The 26582-nt window shown below is 40.9% G+C and overlaps 2 protein-coding genes across 8 annotated transcripts in view; one reads left to right on the top strand and one right to left on the bottom strand.

Annotated features, from left to right (window-relative positions):
• Nucleotides 1-206: 206 nt before the first annotated feature.
• On the top strand, nt 207-7199 carry LOC147622471 (uncharacterized). The gene is made up of 3 exons (XM_086821909.1): nt 207-578; nt 663-998; nt 7194-7199. Exons 1-3 carry the CDS (start codon nt 207-209, stop codon nt 7197-7199), a joined length of 714 nt encoding a protein of 237 aa, XP_086678035.1.
• Nucleotides 7200-22610: 15411 nt separating this feature from the next.
• The window catches only part of LOC147622470 (dual specificity protein kinase YAK1 homolog), a 157417-nt gene continuing 153445 nt past the window's right edge, over nt 22611-26582 (bottom strand). For all 7 annotated transcript variants that reach the window (XM_086822047.1, XM_086822046.1, XM_086822048.1 and 4 more), the window contains 4 exons: nt 24268-24465; nt 23661-23947; nt 23398-23514; nt 22611-23295 (listed from right to left, as the gene is read on the bottom strand). In XM_086822047.1, the coding sequence (XP_086678173.1) occupies nt 23222-23295; nt 23398-23514; nt 23661-23947; nt 24268-24465 (676 nt within the window). In that variant the 3' untranslated portion in view covers nt 22611-23221. The remainder of the gene's footprint in view (nt 23296-23397; nt 23515-23660; nt 23948-24267; nt 24466-26582) is intronic.

The following is a 26582-nucleotide window of genomic DNA, read 5'->3' as shown; positions in this document are numbered from 1 at the left end:
CGAAAGAAAGTGGTAAGGAAAAAGAAAAGGGCAAAGTAAAGCTAATGGAGCAGGTCCAAGAGGCCCATGCTGAGGAAGAGAATGTTACAGAACAATGGGAGGCCTCAATGGCATTGGTGGCTCTACAAGATAATGTCCCTGAGGAGGTTCCGGACCTAGTTCTAGAGGGCGATGAAGTACTCGAGGAGGTCCCAGACCTTGTTATCATGTCTTTGCATCCAATCATTATTGATGGGAAAGAGTTTTTGTTTTTGGATGACATTGCCAAGACACTCGGGTTTCGTGAGGATGAGGCACTTTCTATTATTGCCGTGAATGCTGGGGGTCAAGACAAAGGAAAAGTGAAAATCTCTTTTGAAGATGACAACCTCACAAAAGCGCTTGCATATGATATTGGTAGCAGTACCTTGGAAGTTGTAGTGGCCAAAGCGCTCGTTGAAATAAAGCAAGAAGTGCAATTCTATGAGAGCGTAGCTGCCTTTGAACCACACATGCCCTTGGTTGCTGGCGATGCTCAAGACCAAGGAAGCATAAACTTGACGAATGAGCAACTAGTTGCAAGTGACGATGCAACTGAGGTATGTCCTTACTTCTTAGTTGTAAAGCAAATTATTTTTTGTATCATTTCACGCTTCCTAACTTCTATATTGACATGTTGACAGACTGCTTTTGAAGTGGACAAGTTTGCTATGCGCGTAGGAGGAACGCGGCCAAAGTCAGAGGGTCGAGATGCATCCCTTTGGCACTACATACCTGCCCTCAGAGCCGACATAGTGCGGGTTTTTCATTTAGAATATGCAGAGATCGCCTATGCCGAGCTCCTAAAATGTAAAGCACTTAGTGCAGTCTTGTCGGAGAACCCCTTAGCCTCGAACATAAATAAATGTATTTTGGTAGCTAGGGAAGCTGCCTTGTATTGCTTCACGGGCAACCATCCCGGCTCAGTTTTAGGCCATTGTGCCCTTTCTCAGGCTCAAGGAATCAATGAGCCGAGTGATGTATTCCAAAGCTTAGGCCAGAAACCAGCCTCTAGAACTCTCTCTCCTGAGCTCTTCCAAGAGCTTATTAAAAAGATGTAATGCAAACTTCTCTTCCAAGTTTAATAAAATTTTTTTGTTGTGCATTGTAAGTTGTGATTTTTCCTGGCGTACTTGTGATATACCATTTCAAGCCTCGCAATTTTAAGATTTTGTTCATGTGTTCATAGAAAAAATTGTTTAGGATTTATTTTAATTGAGATCGTGATTAAAAAAAGTAATCGAGATTGGGTTAGAGCGGTATGAAAAAATATTGTATTTATAGATGTAAACACACTCACATATATGTATATATATATGTACATATATGTATATATATACATATATATATGTGTGTGTGTGTGTACCTATATATATATATAAGATTCTGGGGCTATTGAAGGATATATATACATAAGACATAAGATATTATAAGATTTTAAGGCTATTATAAGATATATATAAATATAAATAATATCTTATATAAATATGTAAGATTTGGAGCTGTTAGGGCACCTAAATGGTCTTATGAGCCTCACCAGACCAAACATATCAAAAAAAAATAAAAAAAATACCATGTGCGCTACGGCGCGTAAATCTCCATTTTGACTTGGTCAAACTGGAGATTAACGCGCCGTAGCGCACATGGCATTTTTTTTATTTTTTTTATTTTTTTTTATTTTTTTTGCCTTGAGGCACATAAGACACTCTATAAGTTTCTCTAGTTGACTTTATAGGATCTACATTTTTTGTATATATAAATATTCATATATATATGTGTGTGTGTACATATATATATATATATATATATATATGTGCATATGTATATATATTTGTATATGTATATATATGTGTGTGTATATATGTTTGTGTGTGTATATATATATATGCGTGTGTGTGTGTGTGTGTGTGTTTGTGTGTGTTTCTTCCTGTGTGTATAGTGCTTTTATATTTTTTAAATGAAATGTTCATTGGCACTGAGTATACAAAAAAATGGACTCAACAAAGAATGTAACACAACTCACAAAGTTTTCATTAATGTGTGAAAAAGCTACAAAGGAATCTGGGAACATTACAAAATTTTGTAGGGAGAATTACAAAATGGGTTAGCCTATTGAGGTAGAAGGCTACGCTCTAAACGTAGACGTAGGGCTAGGGACATATCTACAGGCTTCAAAGTAACTCTCTTGGCATGTACCATAGCCAGCACTGAGTCTTCAAAAACAGAAACTACAATATCTTCAGCAGCTTCTTGAAGAGCTTCAAGAGCTGTGCTCTGTATGCGGTCAACCCTGTCAGAATATTTTTCCATTGTTTCTCTCACCAGTCGAGAGAATGGTGCCTTGGGGATGAGAAGATCTGTGCTTTTCTGATATTTCCTAATCTCTCGTAGCGCGACTGTCCCTGGCCTCCATTTTCTCTTCTTCTTTGTAACTGGTGGAGGCGGTGGTGGTCTTTGATTCTCCCACGGTGGTCGTTCAGACCTGAACTTCTTTTTCTTTTGTGCACGCTCTTCCTCTTCTTGTTGGTCTCGAAACTTGCCCTCCATTCTTTTACCACACTTCTTGACTGGCCGTCTGGATGTTGTGGCTGCTTGTGGCTGTGCTTGGCTTGCCCTCCTTGCGTCCTCTTTGGGCTGCTGTCTCTTTTGCATTTCTGTCTCCCAAGCTGCCCTCACAAGAGCAAACTCTTTGTCAATGGTATCTTTCGTGATGCCGTAGGACAAGAGCTCGACCTCCCTATTCTGTAAGATAACCTCTAGCTGTTCTAGGGTGTCGGCCTCAATAACAATCTCCGGTGGCTGCCCTTGACCTTCCTCGGCTTCTTTTCGATGCCGCTCTTCTTCTGCTTCTCTACTAGACCCTGCTTCTTCAGCTTCCTTCCTGCGTTGCGCTTCTTCGGCCTCCTTCCTGCGCTCTTCTTCTCTCATCTCCTTTGCCTCTTGCTCTGTTACGATAGGTAGACTTGTCCTTTTTGCTGTAGCAGGTAGTGGGCCGAGTTGATCGAAAAACCGCAAGTCTTGCTCCTGTTCTTTTGGCATGGCCTAGGTATGTACGAGTGCAAGAGATAGTGGGAGGGCAAGAGAGAGTAGAGCACAAAGAAGAAATTGAAATGTGGTGGCTATAAATGAAAAATGACTTAAATATGTCTATAAATATAAATTTTTAAAACTTTTAGAAAATTTAAAAACACAAAAAGATTATAATCAGAGAGTTTAAGCCCATGAGGAACCACACCGACGCTTGCTTGCTACCCACTGCCGTAGTCTCTCCCTAGCATTTGATCTGTTGTATCCTTCAGTTCTTCTTGCATTAACAGTTTTCATTATTTGACGCCAAAGAGACAAATTACCGCGACTTTTCTGCCTTTTTTTGCCAACCAGAACGCGATAGAACCAGTTGAACATTTCATGGAGTGCATTACTCTTGACTTTGCCACCACCATGGCAAGTGCCCTTAAAATACACGGCCTTTGCTTGGTAATGTGATTTCTCCATGCCTTGATTGCTCCAAAGTGCTAAAGAGCCATATCTATCGAGAAAGTATGGCCCATGTGCATACAATATATGCTGCATAGAAAATTACAAAAAGTCAACAAACAGTATGAAGAACATACTACAAGGACACAATAAATACAACATTACCATGTAGTGAGTAATGTGTGTTTCTCCCCATGCCTCGACCATTTCTTCTGTGAATCTACAAGTGGCTTGTTTAAGTGCCTCAATACCATGGTCATCCAGGTGAGGTCGCTCTAGAAGATCGACCATTTTATTACACACCTCCCATACATGTGCACGTTTTAGGCCAAGCCTGGCATCATTTCCTCGATATGTTGTGACATCACATATCTTCTTCCAAATTTCAAAGTCAGTGTGGCTATGAGAACCCAAGTGGTTTGATAGCAAGTGTCTTGCCTTTGATCCACCCATGCAAATTTTATTAGGGTTGTCTTGTGTAGGGTTTGATTTTCTGTCCTTTGTCAAGACCATTGCTCCAGCATGTAATCCCATAGAGGAAAGTACACCCTCTAGTGCACGTATTGACTCTTCTCGTCGATCTTCGGGCTCCATGTTCCAGACATAGTTTATGTGGAGCATCAATAGCTTATCCAAAATCCTGAGTCTTGCATGTAATGTGCACACATGCACTTGACATAGTGGAATTTCCAAGATTGGGTTCCAAGCATTGTCCTCCTGGTCACGACTAGGTGGCTTGCTTTGGTCACAACTTAATATGCCATTATGCCATACCTTTGATCCTTTCCTCTGTTCAGCATAAAAAACGATTGCTTTTTTTGCACCCACCTGTTTTTGACTTTTGCCTTTGCTAGGTTGTTTCCCTTTTACTCTTGAGTCTACTGCTGTCTTGGAATGACAACAGTAAACACATGAGAATATAGTATTCGCACCTGTTTTACAACCCAACATACACTTTAAGGTTTTTAGATCGCCACCCAAGTGCCATTCAACATTAAAGCAGCCTATTCCGGGAACATCAAGCTTCTGACCATTGACCTGACAAGAGACGACATGTTGAATGCCAGACCGTTCAAAATACCACCTCAAGGTATCATGGTTCTCTTTTGGGAGGACCCATGCTGCTTGCCACCAGATGTTCTTCTCTGATTGAATGCCGTAGTAGTCCTGCTTATGCCCTTGACCCCTATTGTTGCTGTCTTCAGTTGCATCCAACTCTTGGGTCTCTAAAGGCCTTCCTCTAAGTGCTCGGCTCATCAAGGTTAAACTAACACGCTCCAGTCTTTGACCTTTAACCACTTGTCTCCAGCTTCAAGACAAACACGACATTTCCACCTGTCTCTTCAAGTGTGAGGCCATAGTACTGAATCATTGCTTTTTGTAGCACTTCCATGTCAATGTAGACATTGTTATATGTATTGTATTCAAAGGGTTTGATTGTTGGCATTGGCATAATATCCTCCACCCACTTGTACCCACCCTCGAACATGGATGCAATATCACCATTAGCACACTTCTTTGCCATCTGTAAGCTATAAAGTGTTGGAAGCAAGGATTGCATAACTCCCTTTGCTCGCAACCCTAAAGTGATTGACCTGTATATTGCTCTGTAACCTTTTTGGCTAATACCTGCTGAGTCACATATATCAAGCATCTCTTTGGGGGTGACAATTTCTTTGATTTCCTTCAAGAAATGTTGACGAAGGGTCTCCCGCAGCTTATCATTACCAGAACCTGTTATCATTTCCATAATATCCTTCTCCTGAAGGACATGCTGAAGAAGGGAGGCATTAACATTGTCCTCAGCGTTGTTACATTCTAGTATAGATGTTGCACAAGCCCTACAATCACAATGGTCAACCATGAGAGATGCTTTATTCATTAATTGCTTCTCAAAGCTGTTATAATTCCTACAAAAATTTTTACCTGGTTGTTTGTTTACGCCTCTTGCATGCGCCTGCTGTCTTTGAAAGCAACCCAACAGCTTTACGTTTTCTTTGCCTTGCGTGATATCCCATGGGAAGGTGAGTGAAATGGTGAACACGACGCCGAAGATTACGAGTGGAGTGTTGAAGACGAACATAATTATCGGTAAATTGATTTATTGTGCGCACACGATCCGCTAGATTATTCTTCTGCACCTCAAGCTCCTCTGAGAGCTCTTTAATCCTCTGCATCAAACCATTGATCTGCTTAGTCGATGCCGCTTGAAGCTGGTCGAAGACAAATTGTGTTTGTCTCTTTTCAGCTACTTCATCTAGCCACAACATGTGTAATCTCCTACAATAGCCAAGAAGCCAATTGAAACCATCACCAACAAACATAAGAAAACTTGTAATGCTGTTGAATGGTGGAGGGGCACCAGATATTGGATCTGGTGGATAAAGATTTCCATCAATCCAAAGATCAATGGCCTTTGCTCCTTGCATTCGAAGCTGATCGTATGAAATATTGGGTGCAACATGCCTACTGCGTAGGGTTGCGTATTCTGTCTCCAAATCAACCTGAAGGCGGATCTTAGAAGGCTTATTGGTGATGTCTTGTAGTGCCATCTACAAGAAAGTAGGCTTGTAAGCTTGGGTTGAATAGGAGTGGAAGGAGCAGGATATGGTATCAAAAAATAATGGGAAGAATGGAGATGAGGGTTGCTTCTCTAAAGCTGCATTGTGGATAGAGAAAGAAGCCAGAAAGGGAGCCAAAGAAACATAGAGAGGGTTGGCAATGGTGAGACGAAAATGCAAAGGAGACAATGCATCATGGGAAGCTTCTTTAGTGCAAGCTATGGCTGCTAAGCAATATAGAGAGAGAATACTTCATGAAAAGGTTCTTCTGTGCTACTACTGTGGGTTTGGAGAGAGAACCAAGTATTGTAGAAAGAATGCTCCTGGTAAGCTTCTTCCTTGCAAGCCATGGCTACTACTGTGGGTTTGGAGAGAGAAGGCTCATTTAGGAGTACAGACCTGCTAGCTATGGAGAGAGGACCAAGTACTGTAGAGAGAATGCTCATGGTAAGCTTCTTCCCTGCAAGCCATGGCTACTACTGTGGGTTTGGAGAGAGAAGGCTCATTTAGGAGTACAGATCTGTTAGCTATGGCTTTTGGAGTAGAGAAAGACGCTTTTTTCCATGGAGAAGGAGTGCAGGGCGTTTTAGAGAGAAGATTTAGAGAGAGAAAGAGATCTGGTGTACACACAAAAAAGGGGGGAAGAAAGTGACGAATTTTTGGAATGTTTGGAGTTCGAAAAGGTTGCTGCAGGCTATGATTACTGACTGACAGCCCATTACAAAGCTTTAAAGTCACCTAGGTGGCCAGATCTAGGAATATCTCCTTTTTTTTATTTTTTTTTGTTTTTGTGAAAAATCAAATATATGCTTTTAGGACTAGGCCTCTAGGCTTGGTCAAAGATGGATTAGCATTTTAAGCATTTCACTAAACGTCCAAATTAAAGGGCCCAAGAAGACTCCATTGAGTTCCTAATTGAACCATTCAGCTCCACACATAGGGGGGACACATAGTCGGTACAACAGGCAACCAACTGGAATGTTAAGATTTGCAAAATGCTATGCTTAGCTTTACGGAGCAAGTAATCATGCATGTTAACCACTTGGGTTAACATGGATCTTCCTCGACTGTGATTGCACTTCTATTATTCAAAGTGTCTCACCATATTGTAATTTTGTCTTTTTTATGTTGTAAAAGCTCTAATGGTGCTCCCATGTCTTGTTCATCCAAGTGAGATTATGAGGAACTGCTTAGAAGGCTAATTAGATTTAAAAGCCTTGTAATTAATGATAGGCACTGTTGTGCCCCAGCAGCTCAGTGGCGATAGAGTGCACAGTCGCGAACCACTTCCCACGTCATGAGCACCATCTTAGTACTGCACGTGTAAAGGTGGCGAGTTGTAACCACCAGAATAGCCGTTACCAAGATCAAGAAGACAAATCTTAAAAGGGTGTCTTATTACTATTGCAAGGGGGTTACACGCTGCTAATAGCTCTCAGCTAATAGTTGACAGCCAGTAGTAGTGAGAAGTCAAACATGGTTATAGTCCTTAGGAAGTAGTAGTTTATGTGCGAGCAGTTGCTCTGTAATGATCTTGCAATGATTCCGGAAGTAATCTAGTAAACAAAGAGCGATGTTGTCATTCGTTATGTCTCTGTGTTACTCTCTGTAATGTGTTGAATAAGAGTGTTGTGTCTTTATTTTAATAAACATGATGTGCACTAGAGAGAGAGTGAGAGAGTCGTCGTCGACCAGAACCGGAATGACGTCCCTGCCTGTGAAAGCCCTCTAGCACACCAAACACCTCGCCGTACATGTAGCTGCGCTTTGTTCTGGAAGGATCGGGTGGTAGAGGTAGGGCCAACAGAAGAGGTGGCCACAGCCGGCCAGCATAACCGGTTGTGAAGCTTCACGCTTGTTGCAGAGGCGGCAGGAGAAGCTGCAATTGTTTTGTCGGCGTTGCATGAGATGCTGATAAACGCAGCTGGCTCCTTGCTGGAGGTAAGCGGCAACCTTCCCCGGCAGGACGAACAAGACCTGTGGCCACAGTCGGCTAGCATAACCGGTTGTGAAGCTTCACGCTTGTGTAGAGGCGGCAGGAGAAGCTGCAATCGTTTTGTCGGCATTGCATGAGATGCTGATAAACGCAGCTGGCTCCTTGCTGGAGGTAAGCGGCAACCTTCCCCGGCAGGACGGACAAGACCTGTGCTTCTCCAGCCACTTCTGGAGGCACGGGCCACCATAGCTCATCACATTGCTGTAATTTCAACATGGTATCAGAGCCATGCCTAGAATCCATCAGGTTTATAAGCCCATTATCTAATTAATTAGGATTAATAGGTAATTAAAAATTAATCAAATTTTTAGTTATTTTTCAACTCATCTCTGCATCCCCAGCCAAATGGAGGAGCTCCCTCTCCTTGCACACATCAAATTAGCCCAAACCCTTCTAGCACAACATAGCTATCTCATTGCTCTTCAAGCTCATCAAATCAGCGCAGCAAACCGCCGAGACGGGTTCAGGAGAAATCACAATTTTCTTAGGCGCTTATTTTTGGGAGAAAATTTGAGATCTTCACTTCCACAGTTCAAATGGGTCTAATTCCTCTTAGCCCCAAGTGTTTTCAAGCATGCTCTACAAGCTGGTGAAGTCAGAATTCAATTTGATCAAGTCTATAGTGAGATCCAAGCTCTTCATCAAATCTGCAGCACAGTAGGTGACTTTGGTAAAACAGAGATTAAGCATTCAATATTTGGTCAAATCTTGTGTTTCTTGGCTTAATCCTCTACTATGCTCTTTGCTATTGATGTCTTTGAAAGCATTTGAGCTCATTTGAAGTCTAAGGCATCAGATCTGGATTCCCCGCATACTCTGTTTTTTGTACACAAAATAGTGGATTAATTTGCTAATCAATGATTAATCAATGCTAATCACTATATTTTGGTGCAATTGAGGGTTCAAATTAACCAATAGGTATCTGATACAGATCCCGATAACTTCAGATTGCAATTCAGAGTTGGTTTGATACTCTAACCATTCCGTACAAATTGGTTACCCTTGATTTAATGTAATTTTTGGTGACTTTATGCTGATAAATTTATTGTAATCATCTCTTAAACACCAGATTGAGTTGTAAAAGGGTAGACACTGCCCTTGAATCTTGAAATTAGATCAAGAGGTAAGACCCCCTTCACATCATCATGAGTACAGCACAAGAAATAGCCAAATTTAATGGGGAGCAGTTTTACACATGATGGCAGACAAAAACCATGTATTTGCTCATGAGGAAAAATCTATGGGGGCTAGTTGAGGGAAGAGATGAATGCCCAGAGGCGAGAGGGGAAATGAGTGGAAGAGCAGGAATGAAAAAGCATTGGGACTTATTGCACTCAGTTTAAATGATGAAATCATTCATCACATCACAGGGATACAATGGGCAAAAGATGCATGGGATGAACTCAATAAATTATTTGGCACACAAGCTCAAAATTCAAAGATAAATCTGTTAATGTAATTCTATAAATTAGATATGAAGGAAAGTGAACCTTTAATCACACACTTGATCAAATATAAAAGCATTAAGCAACAGCTGGCAGCTATTGGCAAAAAGGTAGAAGATGATGAGGCACTAGCAGTGCTTCTGAAGTGTGTGGACAAAGGTGAATATGAAAATATTGTAGCAACACTAAAGAATGTACCTGAATTGAAGCTACAGGAGATAGAAGCAGCTCTTCTAGAGCAAGAGAGCAGAGGAAAAGAGAAGAAATGGCTCGACTCAACAGCAGGAGAAGAAAAAGCATTCTTCACCCGAGGAGGATTCTCTCGAGGACAAGGACGAGGAAGAGGCAGAGTAGGAGGAAGGACCTTCACTTGCCACAACTGTGGAAAGGCAGGACACATGGCAAGAGACTGCTATAGCAAACCCAGTGGGGAGAAGGAACGACATCGGCAAACTTCATGGAGGATCCAAAGGAAGTGGAGTCAAATCATCTTTTCTGAGAGAGAGAGAGATAGAGAGACCCCACAACCCAATGTAACCTGCCCCAACAAAGTAAAACCACCTCCGATGATGTAGGCCACATGGTAGATGTATGTGTGAGCACTTTAGTCAAGGTCGCGGGCACTTGTAGTAGCCTTGGACACGTAGAGAGAGAAGAGTGTCAAGGACTATGAGTTTAGGGACTTGAGGCACTGGTCGCGGGCTATCAAGTAAGAGGGAAACTTGGTATAGGGTCCAGGTGTGCTAGGAGTATTCACTTGAGGGGAGGTGTTGAAATATACAAGTGAATAGGGTGTGTGCGGGAACAAGCCCTTGGTTAGAGGCTATAAAAGAGAATGTGTAAATGTGAGAGAACCTGTGAAAAGGTGAGAAGAATCTACTGGGAGAGAATAGATGGTAGCATGAGAAGAAGGAAGTGTGGAGATATTCTGGGAGATATCCTGGGAGGAAAAGTGAAGAGGTGGAGAGAATCAAGCAAAAGAGCTGGAGATATTCTGGGAGAGGTGGAGTGAATCAAGGAGAAATCAGTGGGATTAGATGCTTGGATGTAAACTCTATAAATTGAGGCATTGGCCTAATGAGAATTTGCTGGTTTTTGATTGACAGATGGAGGAGAAGAGTATAGGCTTTCAAGGAGAGATAATCCAGCCACTTGAAGATTGTTTTAAAGGTTTGCTCACGTGTGTTAAAATTGTCACTACTACACTAGGTTGGAATGCTAGATGTATGTGTATGCTAAGTCTGGTACTTATTCAAAGAAAAGTAAGTGCTGTAGGAGCTCTGATATATATGACAAGCATGGTGTGTTCATATATATATATATATATATATATATATATATATATATATATATATATATATATATATATATATATATATAGAGAATTGAGGACCATGAGGCCCAAAATGGGCTTCAAATATAAGGTTTTTTTCTCCTCTTCCCCCATGAGGACGAGTTTGTGTTTTTATGTATGCAGGAATACTCTTGCCCGTTGGAGACGGGTCATGCCACTAATTATTTTCAACTTGATAAAAGCATCGAGTCCCTCTGGTGTTAAACAATTGTGAATGTGATCCCTCCGATTGTAACGTATCTTTGAAGAAGTATATGTATCAAACATTGTTAGTGAGAATATAATATCAAGATTTTAAAATCTAAAAATGAAAAAGTAGGTCAATATTAAAGTAAACTATATCTTTTGACTATAAATGGAGGAGTTGATTAACTAGAGGCTGTAAAAGAGAATGTGTAAATGTGAGAGAACCTGTGAAAAGGTGAGAAGAATCTATTGGGAGAGAATAAAGGGTAGCATGAGAAGATTTAGGAAGTGTGGAGATATTCTGGGAGATATCCTAGGAGGAAAAGTGAAGAGGTGGAGAGAATCAAGCAAAAGAGGTGGAGATATTCTGGGAGAGGTGGAGTGAATCAAGGAGAAATCAGTGGGATTAGATGCTTGGATGTAAACTCTATAAATTGAGGCATTGGCCTAATGAGAATTTGACGGTTTTTGATTGACAGATGGAGGAGAAGAGTATAGGCTTTCAAGGAGAGATAATCCAGTCACTCGAAGATTGTTTTAATGGTTTGCTCACGTGTGTTAAAATTGTCACTACTACACTAGGTTGGAATGCTAGATGTATGTGTATGCTAAGTCTGGTACTTATTCAAAGAAAAGTAAGTGCTTTAGGAGCTCTGATATATATGACAAGCATGCTGTGTTCATATATATATATATATATATATATATATATATATATATATATATATATATATAGAATTGAGGACCATGAGGCCCAAAATGGTGGGCTTCAAATATAAGGTTTTTTTCTCCTCTTCCCCCATGAGGACGAGTTTGTGTTTTTATGTATGCAGGAATACTCTTGCTCATTGGAGACGGGACATGCCACTAATTATTTTCAACTTGATAAAAGCATCGAGTCCCTCTACTAGTGCATTAGCATGCATACACATGTCTCGACTAATAAATAATGATGGTGTTAAACAATTGTGAATGTGATCCCTCTGATTGTAACGTATCTTTGAAGAAGTATATGTATCAAAGATTGTTAGTGAGAATATAATATCAAGATTTTAAAATCTAAAAATGAAAAAGTAGGTCAATATTAAAGTAAACTATATCTTTTGACTATAAATGGAGGAGTTGATTAACAATGATTGAGGCAAATATTAACATATCTAAGGAAATAAAAAGTCATGGTTCCCTACCTTCTTAGTTTATATCAAGCATTTGAATAAAACAAAGGGACTCGGTGTCGATCGATCCTTAGCACATCCCCTTATGTGAACATATTGCTCCCTAGAACCATTCAGCTCCACACATAGGGGGGACACATAGTCGGTACAACAGGCAACCAACTTGAATGTTAAGATTTGCAAAATGCTATGCTTAGCTTCACGGAGCAAGTAATCATGCATGTTAACCACTTGGGTTAACATGGATCTTCCTCGACTGTGATTGCACTTCTATTATTCAAAGTGTCTCACCATATTGTAATTTTGTCTTTTTTATGTTGTAAAAGCTCTAATGGTGCTCCCATGTCTTGTTCATCCAAGTGAGAACATGAGGAACTGCTTAGAAGGCTAATTGGATTTAAAAGCCTTGTAATTAATGATAGACACTGTTGCGCCCCAGCAGCTCAGTGGCGATAGAGTGCACAGTCTCGCGAACCACTTCCCACATCATGAGCACCACCTTAGTACTGCACGTGTAAAGGTGGCGAGTTGTAACCACCAGAATAGCCGTTACCAAGATCAAGAAGACAAATCTTAAAAGGGTGGCTTATCACTATTGCAAGGGGGTTACACGCTGCTAATAGCTCTCAGCTAATAGTTGACAGCCAGTAGTGAGAAGTCAAACATGGTTACAGTCCTTAGCAAGTAGTAGTTTATGTGTCGAGCAGTTACTCTGTAATGATCTTGCAATGATTCCGGAAGTAATCGAGTAAACAAAGAGCGATGTTGTCATTCGTTATGTCTCTGTGTTACTCTCTGTAATGTGTTGAATAAGAGTGTTGTGTCTTTATTTTAATAAACATGATGTGCACTAGAGAGAGAGTGAGAGAGTCGTCGTCGACCAGAACCGGAATGACGTCCATGCCTGTGAAAGCCCTCTGGCACACCAAACACCTCGCCGTACATGTAGCTGCGCTTTGTTCTGGAAGGATCGGGTGGTAGAGGTAGGGCCAACAGAAGAGGTGGCCACAACCGGCCAGCATAACTGGTTGTGAAGCTTCACGCATGTTGCAGAGGCGGCAGGAGAAGCTACAATTGTTTTGTTGGCGTTGCATGAGATGCTGATGAACGCAGCTGGCTCCTTGCTGGAGGTAAGCGGCAACCTTCCCCGGCAGGACGGACAAGACCTGTGGCCACAGCCGGCTAGCATAACCGGTTGTGAAGCTTCACGCTTGTTGTAGAGGCAGCAGGAGAAGCTGCAATCGTTTTGTCGGTGCATGAGATGCTGATAAACGCAGCTGGCTCCTTGCTGGAGGTAAGCGGCAACCTTCCCCGGCAGGACGGACAAGACCTGTGCTTCTCCAGCCACTTCTGGAGGCACGGGCCACCATAGCTCATCACATTGCTGTAATTTCAACATGGTATCAGAGCCATGCCTAGAATCCATCAGGTTTATGAGCCCATTATCTAATTAATTAGGATTAATAGGTAATTAAAAATTAATCAAATTTTTAGTTATTTTTCAACTCATCTCTGCATCCCCAGCCAATGGAGGAGCTCCCTCTCCTTGCACACATCAAATTAGCCCAAACCCTTCTAGCACAACATAGCTATCTCATTGCTCTTCAAGCTCATCAAATCAGCGCAGCAAACCGCCGAGACGGGTTCAGGAGAAATCACAATTTTCTTAGGCGCTTATTTTTGGGAGAAAATTTGAGATCTTCACTTCCACAGTTCAAATGGGTCTAATTCCTCTTAGCCCCAAGTGTTTTCAAGCATGCTCTACAAGCTGGTGAAGTCAGAATTCAATTTGATCAAGTCTACAGTGAGATCCAAGCTCATCAAATCTGCAGCAGCAGGTGACTTTGGTAAAACAGAGATTAAGCATTTAATATTTGGTCAAATCTTGTGTTTCTTGGCTTAATCCTCTACTATGCTCTTTGCTATTGATGTCTTTGAAAGCATTTGAGCTCATTTGAAGTCTAAGGCATCAGATCTGGATTCCCCGCATACTCTGTTTTCTGCACACAAAATAGTGGATTAATTTGCTAATCATAATCAATGCTAATCAGTATGTTTTGGTGCAATTGAGGGTTCAAATTAACCAATAGGTATCTGATACAGATCCCTATAACTTCAGATTGCAATTCAGAGTTGGTTTGATACTCTAACCATTCCGTACAAATTGGTTACCCTTGATTTAATGTAATTTCTGGTGACTTTATGCTGATAAATTTATTGTAATCATCTCTTAAACACCAGATTGAGTTGTAAAAGGATAGACACTGCCCTTAAATCTTGAAATTGGATTAAGAGGTAAGACCCCCTTCACATCATCATGAGTACATCACAAAAAATAGCCAAATTTAATGGGGAGCAATTTTACACATGGCAGACAAAAACCATGTATTTACTCATGAGGAAAAATCTGTGGGGAGGCTAGTTGAGGGAAGAGATGAATGCCCAGAGGCGAGAGGGAAAAATGAGTGGAAGAGCAGGAATGAAAAAGCATTGGGACTTATTGCACTCAGTTTAAATGATGAAATCATTCATCACATCACAGGGATACAATGGGCAAAAGATGCATGGGATGAACTCAATAAATTATTTGGCACACAAGCTCAAAACTCAAAGATAAATCTGTTAATGCAATTCTACAAATTAGATATGAAGGAAAGTGAACCTTTAATCACACACTTGATCAAATATAAAAGCATTAAGCAACAGCTGGCAGCTGGCAGCTATTGGCAAAAAGATAGAAGATGATGAGGAACTAGCAGTGCTTCTGAAGAGTGTGGACAAAGGTGAATATGAAAATATTGTAGCAACACTAAAGAATGTACCTGAATTGAAGCTACACGAGATAGAAGCAGCTCTTCTAGAGCAAGAGAGCAGAGGCAAAGAGAAGAAATGGCTCGACTCAACAGAGCAGGAGAGGAATAAGCATTCTTCACCCGAGGAGGATTCTCTCGAGGGACGAGGAAGAGGCAGAGTAGGAGGAAGGTCCTTCACTTGCCACAACTGTGGAAAGGCAGGACACATGGCAAGAGACTGCTACAGCAAACCCAGTGGGGATAAGGAACGACATCGGCAAACTTCATGGAGGCTCCAAAGGAAGGGGAGTCGGATCATCTTTTCTGAGAGAGAGAGAGAGATAGAGAGACCCCACAACCCAATGTAACCTGCCCCAACAAAGTAAAACCACCTCTGAGCCACCCGATGATAGAGAGACCCCACAACCCAATGTAACCTGCCCCAACAAAGTAAAACCATCTTTATGGGTGGTGCAATGATTTTTATTTGTTTAATCCATTCAATTTTAGCAATATTTTCAACATTAATATTTTTATAACAAGGGTATTATCTTTTGGTAGGATTACATCTTAATGGAGAAGGGTATTTTCATCCTTAATCTTTTTTTGACAAGGGTATTATCTTTTGATAGGATTACATCTTGATGGAGAAGCTTTTTAACATTCTTAAAAATAGATATTGCTTAATATAAATGCAAGCTCTCTCTCTCATTTCTCTCTCTCAGCATATTGCAACTGTCTTTCTCTATCGTTCTTTCATAGCCCTTTCTCCCTCTTTCTCTCTCTCATATCCTAGTAGCTAGGAGAAAGACTCTCGTAGATCCTCTCTCTCTCTCTCTCTCTCTCTTATCCTAGAGAAGACTTAAATCTATATGTGTTTACAGTCAGCTATTGAATCACCATAGGATTTTTCTAAGGAATTTTCACATCATGTACATGCTTGTGTCACTGAATTTCTCTTTGCAGATTGAGAGCTCTAATTTTCATAAACAAAAGGAGCCATTTAGAAGGGATGAATATATTACACATATCTCAATATGTACACCATGCATGAATAGATTTTACACATGTCATCATTAGAAACCAACTGTTAAATAAATCAAGCATCTATATAAGATAAAGCAAGAGTGCCTACACCTTTACATGGAGAAAGGAGAGGGAAAATTTTTGAAAGGAGAAAGGAGAAGAGAAGACAAGTCTTTGGGGGTTTCTTTCCCACACACGCCTAGATGCATTGGGACTCACACAATTAATTGTCACCATCAAGTCATTTGCTCATTGAATGAGTTTCTTATATATATATATATATATATAAAATACATTAGAAAGTAAATTTTTCACCCTTCCACATACACACATATATATTTCTAATATTATATTATGTGCATGTGTAAGAGAGAGAACATACATACCTATATATACATAGATAAATACATACATACACACACATATATATATTATGTATGTGTGTATGTATGTATGTATGTATGTATCTATAGGTATGTAAGCATGTATATATAAATAGATCTGCATGCACACACATGCACACCACATAGACACAAGCACATAATATGTACACACGTACACAAACACACACATACACACACTCGCATGCATGGACACACGTGCACACATAGAGAGATATGTACACTTACACACATGCACACGCAAGCTTGCACATACACATATATGTGTATACATACACACAAGCACATACATATACTCACATACACAAGTACATGCATGCACACATGTATACATAAACTTAAACGCATACACATTTGCATGTGGTACACTCACACACATGCATATGCATGGCACACACATAGACACAAACATGTACACACACGGACATATTCACATGCTCACACACTCGGACATAGATACACACAAACACAAACATACACACCACGTACACACACTCACACCATACACACTAGCACATATGCACAATCAAGACACTTGCATGACGAATGCATGCATGAAGTAGACATTATACAATCACACGTATGTATGTGCACACATAATCACACATATGCATGCTAAGTGTGTGTGTGTGTGTGTAAGAGAGAGAGAGAGAGAGAGAGAGAGAGAGAGAGAGAGAGAGAGTTTGTATGCATGTGTGAGGGGATGTGAGAAGAGAGTGCATGTGCATGTGTGTGCATAAGAGAGAGGAGTGTGTGTGTGAGAGAGAGAGAGAGAGAGAGAGGAAGGGTATATTGCACGTATATGTACGTGCATGTGAAGAGAGAGGATGTTTGTGTGCGTGTGTGGGAGATTGTGTCTCTGTGTGAGAGAGAGAGACACACACATGCATACATGCACACATGAATGTACATGTATACATGCACACATATGAACACACACACACACACACTCAAGCTTGCACACGTACATGCATATGCACACATAAGCACATACATATACACACATACACATAGTACTCACATACACAAGTACACGTGTGCACATATGGACGTGCACACCCACACACACACATGTATACATAGATGCACATGCATACACATTTGGACATGTACATGCACACACATATATGTACGTGCACATGCACACACAGACACAAAGATGCACACTGACACATTCACATGCTCGCACACACACTCGCACATGGACACACATAAACACAAACATACACGCACTCACACCATACACACAAACACGTACACATACATACACTAGCACATACGCACAATCAAAACACGTGCATGATGCATGCAAGCATGAAGTCGACATTACATAATCACAAACACATGTGTATGTACACACACAGTCACATAGATGGACGTGCAAGTGTGTGTGTATGGGGAGAGAGAGAGAGAGAGAGAGAGAGTTTCTATGTGTATGTGAGGAGGTATGAGAAGAGAGTGCACGTGCATGTGTATATGTGAGAGAGAGAGGACAGGTGCATGTGCATGTGTGTATGTGAGGATGTTTGTATGCACGTACTCACCTACACAAACACACACACACACACACACACACACACACACACACTTAAGCTTACACATACACATGCATGCATATGCACGCACATAAGCACAAACATATACACATACACATGCACACATATGTATGCGTGGACGCACATGCATACACATTTCCACATGTACATGCACACTCACACATATGCACATACACATACACACATATCTATATCTATACAAGATAAATCAAGGATGCCTGCTCTATAAACCTAGTCTTTACGTGAAGAAAGGAGAGGGAGAACTTTTGAAAAGAAGAAAGGAGAAGAGAAGACAGTCTTTGGGGATTTCTTTCCCACACACTTAGATGCATTAGAGCTCACAACGAGTAATTATCACCATCAAGTCATTTTCTCATTGAATGAGTTTCTTATATATATATATATATCACACATTAGAAAACAAATTATCCGCCCTCCTCCACACACACACATATCTTCTAATATTATATTATGAGCGAGTGTAAGATATATATATATATATATATATATATATATATATATATATAGAGAGAGAGAGAGAGAGAGAGAGAGAGAGAGAGAGATGAAAGTCTATGTGTGTGAAAGGGGGGGGAGGGGGGGGGAGGGGGGGGGGAGGGAAAGAGTGTGTTTACATTAGAGGGGAAGAGTGTGTGTCTACATTAGTGCATATACAGGTGTGTACGTGTGTGTGTGTGTGTGAGAGAGAGAGAGAGAGAGAGAGAGAGAGAGAGAGAGAGAGAGATCACATGTAAGATGCATTTATTTGAGAGTGAACACACCTCACCACAGATCCCCACCATTAAAATTTAGTTAATTAAAATTATTTATATGTGTGTCTGAGAGAGAGAGAATGTGTGTGTATGCATGCATGTGTAAGAGAGAGAGAGAGAGAGAGAGAGAGTTTCTATTAATAGTTGTGTAATAGATGTTAATAGTTTTTAATATGCTTGTTATGCTAATAGCTACCAACAGATGTGCTTTAATAGCTATGTAATAGCTGTTCATATATATGTTAATAGCTGTTAATCTTGCTATTAAATCCTAAACCTTAAGTGCTTTTAATAGTTAGCTAGTAATATCTATTAATGGCTATGGCAATAGTTGTTAGTACTTGTGGTAAGTCCTAATTCTACTAATAACTGCTAATAGCTGAGGTAATATCCACTAATAGCTATACATAGGCTTTTAATACGCATGTTGTGCTAATAGGTACTAACAATTGTGCTAATAGCTATGTAATAGATGTTATTAGTTTTTAATATGCTTGTGCTAATAGCTAATCAAAATTATGTCTGTATTTATATTTTTAAATACACGTATATATGTATGTATAAGTAAGTCTATGTGTATGTATAGCTATATGTATCTAAAACATAATATTGTATATACTAATATTCACATGTGTGTGTGTGTGTGTGAGAGAGAGAGAGAGAGAGAGAGAGAGAGAGCTTCTATGTGTGGGAGAGTGTGTGAAGAGAGAGGGAGTGTACGTGAGCACGTGTGTGTGTGTGTGAGAGTTTCAACATTTAAGAGTGTGTGTATGCGTGAAAGAGAGGGACAGGGTCATGTGCATGTGTGCATGTGTGGGTCTCTACAACCATCTCTCTCTCTCTCTCCCTCAATCCTAGGCCTGTCCCCAACTCTCTCTCTCTCTCTCTCTCTCTCTCTCACACACACACACAGGGAACCGGTTTTTTCTAGAACCTTGGTGCGGAAGTAACGAGCGGGTCCAATCCTAGTTGTTACAAACTAGGCTAGCATCATTTTGGAGAGGCATTTTTCTATCACGATATTCAATAATTCCCCCCTCCTGTAGAGAAGGATACCCATAGCCATGGTCTCGTCAAAGACCGTCCTCAGGATGGCCTTAAAGAAGTAAGATGCTCTCAAGTGATAGCGGTAGCCCACCACCATTGGGACTCTCATCATCTTGAGGGAAGCGAGAGCTGCAACCTCCATGTGCCTTACAATCCAAGCTCTTCTCCTCAAGGCGCTGCAATGTGGCTAGGCTGCAACAAAGCCCTTTTTCCCACTCTCTGAAGGTCTAGAGCCTGAGATCAAAGCTCAATGGTGCAACAATGGAGAAGAAGAAAGTCTCTCGGGTCTCCTCTACTCACTATGGTCCTAGGGGAGTTTGCTTATGATCGTACTACCATGGGTCTAAGACACGAGCATTGTAGAAGAAAGCTAATGATATGTCAATTGATCCTCCACGATCATAGGTTGAAACGGCCAAGTATGGCAAGAATAGGGTCAGTGTGCCTTCATAGAACAGAAATATGTGTTGAAATCCAGGAGATTTTAAGTATCCTGACCCCCCCTCCCCCCCCCCCCCCCCCCCCCCCCCCCCAAGATGGTGGATGCTACATGTAGTACCACCTTGACGATTCTCCAAGAACTCTTATCATGTTGAAAGTTCCACCCACCTATCTCACCAACTATGGTGAGATAGTGCTCCTAGATCAAAAGTGCAGCAAGAATGTGATGGTGCTCCTAGTTCAAAAGTACATCATTCTTGCTACCTAGCCAAAGCAGAGACACGATGCACATGGTCAAGGGAAGAGGTTACATACTATGCTTTGAGTAAGAGGTTAGGTTTTCTAGGGAGAGTAGTGGTCATCTATACGTGAGTGAAGATGCTCAACATGGCAGCAAATGCACCCAACTATATAAGTCTACTCACCTACTATCCAACTCCACGGGACATCAAGGTGATCCTACATTAGGATCTTCAAGAGATGGAGTCTCGACGTGCTACATGTATTGTTGGCACATTGTCTATGAAAATCATTGTGAAATTAGCCCTCATTTATTTTAAATACCTAATACGAGAAACGTTATTATGTTGCACTCCCATTTCACACCCCAAGACATTGTTGGATATAGCAACAACAGAATTTTTCTTAGTCAATATATCAACTAGGCTAGAATGGGGGTTGCCTCTATTTTTTTTAAAATAGAAAAAAAACAATTCATATAATGGGTTTGTCTTTGCCGTGTCCAACTCATGCTAGCATATTGGAGCCCTTTGGAGTTGGGGAACAAAGACAGAGCTTTGCAGTTCTTCAATAAATCTTTGTGAGTTTACCATGCTTAGAACATACAGTTCATGTGCATTCAAGGGGAATCTTTAAAATCTCATAAAATTGCAAATTTTTTCCCTTCTTTAATGTATTTTTTCCTCTTTAAAGCAAGATCTTGACACAATAATACTTCTTGCAAACTTTGGTTACAAACTGATGGTTGTCCACCCACCCGTGTGCTCAAGGTAAGGAGCTTTGATGGTGATCTAGATAGAATCTAAACAGAGAATGTCTTGCTTACAAGAGTGTTTGGGCACAATGAACTCAATGATAAACAAAGGCTGCCAAAATAGTCTATGTATAGTGCTCAGGGTGGTCGGCATGGACATAAGCCAATCATATCAACCAACCCACAACTTCGTCCAAAATGACCAACCAACCATATCATTCAACTACAACATAACCTCGTAACCACTCCCACAACCATCTAAGACTGTATCCACCCTCAAATAGGCCGTGTAACCCGAGAATAGTGTGTCCTTGGTTTGCTATCCAACACTCACAAATATGGTCACATAGCCCACACAAGCAAGCATCTTACTTGGCAAAGTGTCAAGTCTACATAAGCCATCTACTCCATATGGCCACATTTGGTCACCATCCAATGTCTAAACTAGGAACTATAGAGTGCAGGAGTGGTCAACAACATAACCACTCCTCATATAAGGGGCCTTACAAAATAGAGCACATCTGTCACCTGCAATAACAACACAAAGGCAAAGCATTGAGCTTTTCCAACACCTCTACCACATGGAGATCTCTAGATGGGGTATCAAGGTGTCACTGGTATAATTGGCACCAAATCTTATGAACTGAGAACTTTTTATGTTGAGTCGCTCCACCGGAGAGAATATTGTTATCACATTGCATGCCCCTTTCACACCTTGCAACATAACTGTATATGGCACTAGCATAGCGTTCCGACTCGAGATAACATCCATTTTAGCAATGCGTGCCGGTGCAACCGGTTTGGTTTACCATTGTCTAACTCATGTTGGCACATTGGAGGAATTGGAGAAGGAAGATATAGCTTTGCAATAAGCTTTATTGAACCTTTGTGGAGGGCTTTGGGATTCAAGGGGTATCTTTAAAATCTCTTGATCTTCAATGGCCCTCCTTTTCCTAAAAAGTTTTTTGTTTACAAAATTGAATACAAATATTCTCTTTGCAAATATGCTTGTAAATTTACTTTGGAAATAAACCTAAAGTGATGCACTTCCATATTTTTTGAAGCCCACCCCCTACTCCCCCTCCCTTAAGTAGGCAGGATAAGTATCCTTATTCTTTAGGAGGAAGGAAAGGATGGACCAAACTATTATGGTATTATGTTGTTTCTACTCAAGCGTGGTCAAGTGAAAGCCCTTGACTGTGCCTTAGCAAAACTAGGAGATTGAGAGCCAGACCTTAAGTACTATAGATGCCTAGGCTCTTCTTTAGTCTGAGATACGATTACAACTTTTCTATCTATATATTTGTGCAACATTGACAAGAGGGGAGAGGTAAATACACAACCCTATGCAAGTCAACCAAAAAATCTATGTTCACTACAAAGCCAATCATTCTCTATTAAATTAGCTTATAATCATATAAAAAACAATAATTAATATCAGTATTAACAACTCTGACCAAATAACAATAGAGCAAGGGCCAAAATAGTATCTGTCCATCACGGACTTTTCGAGCCCCAAAAGTCCAAATAGAATACACTATTGACAACTTTAACTACAGCTCAGCTTGTGGCATTTACTTAAGGATGAGGTTAAGCATTCATAATCACCTTCAACAGGGCAACTCCTCACGTTTGCAACCATCCTGTGTCTCACACGTGCAGGAGTTGCTGAAGCAAGAGTTGGCATCATAGACCTTGGACTTGCACCACTGTTTGTGGATGAATTCTGGCAAGATACTAAAGGCAGCCATGTGTTTAAGGGCTACCCAATGGAGTTCATGTGACTCCGGACATTAGCAGTGTGCCTTGTATGAACTTTAAACTTTGCTGAGACTCCAGTCTCCAGACCCACCATATTAATTTTGTAATTTTCAGGAGGGTTTCGTCTCCATCATGTGGCCACATCAAGATTCATCCCACACAGAATTCAGAATGGTTCTTGAGCCAATAAAGAAGCTGAGCTGCCACTGATTTTTGACTGACTACACATCTGTCCTCCTATCTCTCCTGGTTGGAATGGGTGGGAACGCCCCATTCAAAGCTCCATTCCTCCTAGCTGTTTGCAGTTCCAGCAGATATTTCAAAAAATACTTCTTTTTTTGGGTGAAATTAACAAGTTTTTAATTTGTTCTGAGTTGGGATAAAAAGTTCTGTTTACCACTGTATTGTTCACTGAAGTTCATTACTGGTCTCTGAAAGCCTGAAGCCCAATGGGGCGGCCCAATCGAAGTAGCTTGGTTGTGTAAATGCATCCCTTGGGCAGGCTCTGGGGCACCTGAAAAACCATCCATCATCACCAAAACAAACATGAAGACCAAGGTCAACCAGTGCCATCATGTGAGGATGTCTGTCATGCCATCCATTCTGCTAAGGTTCACAAAACATGGTTGCTCAATTTACCTTTTATCATTACATCATTACCTGGTAAAATGTAGGGAAATGAATTAGCTGTGGCGTGCATGCTTTGAGCAAAGAACTGGTGGCCAAGTTGGGGCTGTGTGACTGAAAAGGGGATGGGCAGTTGAGAGTGATATTGATATTGTTGTTGCTGCTGCTGCAGGAACTGGATGGGTTGCTGTCCGAGTCTGCTTGGTGAATTCTGCTGAGACTGCTGATGACCGTAGTATGAGGGCCTAAAAACATTCCATCCAAACGCATGCGATGCAGGTAAACCACCATCCATGTAAAAGGGCATCATATTAGCTGACCTGCATGGCATTTTACAATGATAAAGTCAATTCTTCCATGCCATGGGTATATATAGGCCGTGACATGCACAGACACACACAGACACATGCAGAACAACAAATCTTACGTTTCCAAAAGCATTCCAATTGACAATGCCCACAAAATATCCAACATCATCTGATACCATGACATGGAACAACTTTTGTGCCATTATATTTGAAATAACACCATAAAAAGGAATGGCAGGCCTCAAGTGTTTGTTACACTTTCTACTAATTGTCATAGACTTTACTAGTTATCCCAAAGAAGAGAATGTGACCAGAAAGTTTCATATTATTACCTATAACCAGCAGCCTGTAGTCCACCTTGCAACTGCATGCTATGATGCACTGTTTCGCCAGAATCTGGCACAGGTGCAATATTCAGAGGGCCTGGCACATGTGTTCCACTAGTTGCTACTGCTCCCGATGAGCTTGCTACAGCTGAAACATTGCTAGAAACCATGTCCCCTCCATCACTTTCAAACAAAAGGTCCTCACTGCAATCCACTGACATGATTCAGAACGCAAACACAATCATTTGAAGCAAACAAGTGCAAACACGCACACACACACATTCGTTTGTTCTCATTTATTTATTATTGATATATATATATATATATATGTGTGTGTGTGTGTGTGTACACACACACACACACACACACACACACATAAATATGTTTGTATACATACACACATACACACACATACACACATAAATATGTTTGTACACATACACACACACACACACACACACACACACACACACATATATATATATATATATTATTGGAAGAAGGAAATAATCATCCATCATTATTAGAGTGAGCAAAGGTTCAAAGGATCAGAGGTTATTTGTAAAAGAATCAAGGTTTTATCCTAGTTACATTCACCACAAAGTAGATGCCAAGGGTAGCCACCTTTTTCCCTATATTCAAGGAGATAATTGTAGAGAGAATGGGGGACATTTGAATGATTCTCTAGCTACTCAATAACTCAAGTTTCTGCAGCTACTAAGGGTGCCCACACTAGACTGTTCCGACCATTCATCCCAGGGTGCCATACTCGACCATCCCAGGGTGTCATACTAGATCATCCCGACACTGGACCACCACACTGGACCATCCAAAAATGGAAGCGCACCACCAACGGATACATGAGAGGTGTACGCATCAGCATTGAAAGCACTGCAGTGTCACTCCGATGGCATCTACTAGAGATAGGAGAAGCAACGCTTCACAGGATCACAGGTTATTTGCAAAAGTATCAAGGTCTTATCCTAGTTACATTCAGCACAACATAAATACAAAGGGTAGCTACCTTTTTCCCTATATTCAAGGAGATGATTGTGGAGAGAATAGGGGACATTTGAATGATTCTCTAGCTACTCAAAAACTCCAGTTTCTTTAGCCCTAGTGGCTTGTACTTGAAACCTATTTACAATCTATGCATGAAGTACTCTTGCACATGCTAATCACTAGTGTCATTAGACTTGATAATATCTCATTTGCTTAACTCTTATTGCCTAGTGTGTTTACCATGCCCAACTGCCTAATCATCATTTCTTTACAGCCTAAGCTCTCCTAAATCACAACCCCACATATACATACATACATATATACCTATATACATATATATGTATATGTATGCACACACACACACACACACACAAACACATACATACATGTATGTATGTATGTAATGTGCACACACACAAACACACAAACTGTTATGTACATGGACACTAACGTCCGAATTAAGACCTAATCCAACGTGGTTAGGTGGCCTCGTGATTAGGGATTAGCAGGCAGATACATGGCTCGGGCTCCTAGATTGATAAAACAAGGTTAATTTCTAAACCAAATCATGAGGTAGCAGGCTAGCTCACCTCCCAACCGCGACCGGCATCCACTAATCTCTCCCTAGCCAAGGCTAGGGCTTTCTGCACAATCCCATAGGTCCATGTCTATCTCTGGCATCTCATACCACCGAAGCCTGCTTGTAGGCCTTCCACATGCCAACCTATGTACTCACCATGCGCGTGGCATGAGCATGTCTACTCTCCTAGTCCAAGCCAGACCTTCAGTGGTGCATATGCACAACTACGTCTCAGAATAACCCAAGCTCTCACTTATATAGTGATAACTACACCATAAATAGCTAACTTGCTATGAAGGACCATTAAGCTAGTTTCATCAATCTAGGAAACCTAGCCAAGTGTCTGCTTGCTGGATTAGGTCCCTAATCCGTGGATTAGTGTCCAGTTACATAACATACTTTCCCTCTTCAAACCTTAACTCTTAAATGAAATTAGGACCCTTATTCAAACTAGCTATCGATTCCCAAGTTGTTTTTTTCCAGGAAATAGATCCTTCTATTAGTTAATGAAGGAACAGCCACGATAGGCTAAATACAACCACACACGGTTAGATACAACCTCCCCTCATGTACAAGGCGGGGATTAAATAATCAAAAGGTGGAGAAAGATGCACTTCCCCTTCGACTGGCCACTTGAGGAGAAGGCTATATCATACAAGGGGGGGGGGATAACCACACAGGCGGTTTGTAATGCCAAGTGGGATCACCACCTCTATCGGTGAGAAAAAGGCTTGGCCGC

This window comes from Cibotium barometz, chromosome 28 (genome assembly GCF_041138505.1).
Source record: "Cibotium barometz isolate CiBa-2024 chromosome 28, ASM4113850v1, whole genome shotgun sequence".
NCBI classification, from domain to species: Eukaryota; Viridiplantae; Streptophyta; class Polypodiopsida; order Cyatheales; family Cibotiaceae; genus Cibotium; species Cibotium barometz.
The sequence above is the reverse complement of the archived record's forward strand: the minus strand, read 5'-3'. Positions and strand labels throughout refer to the sequence as shown.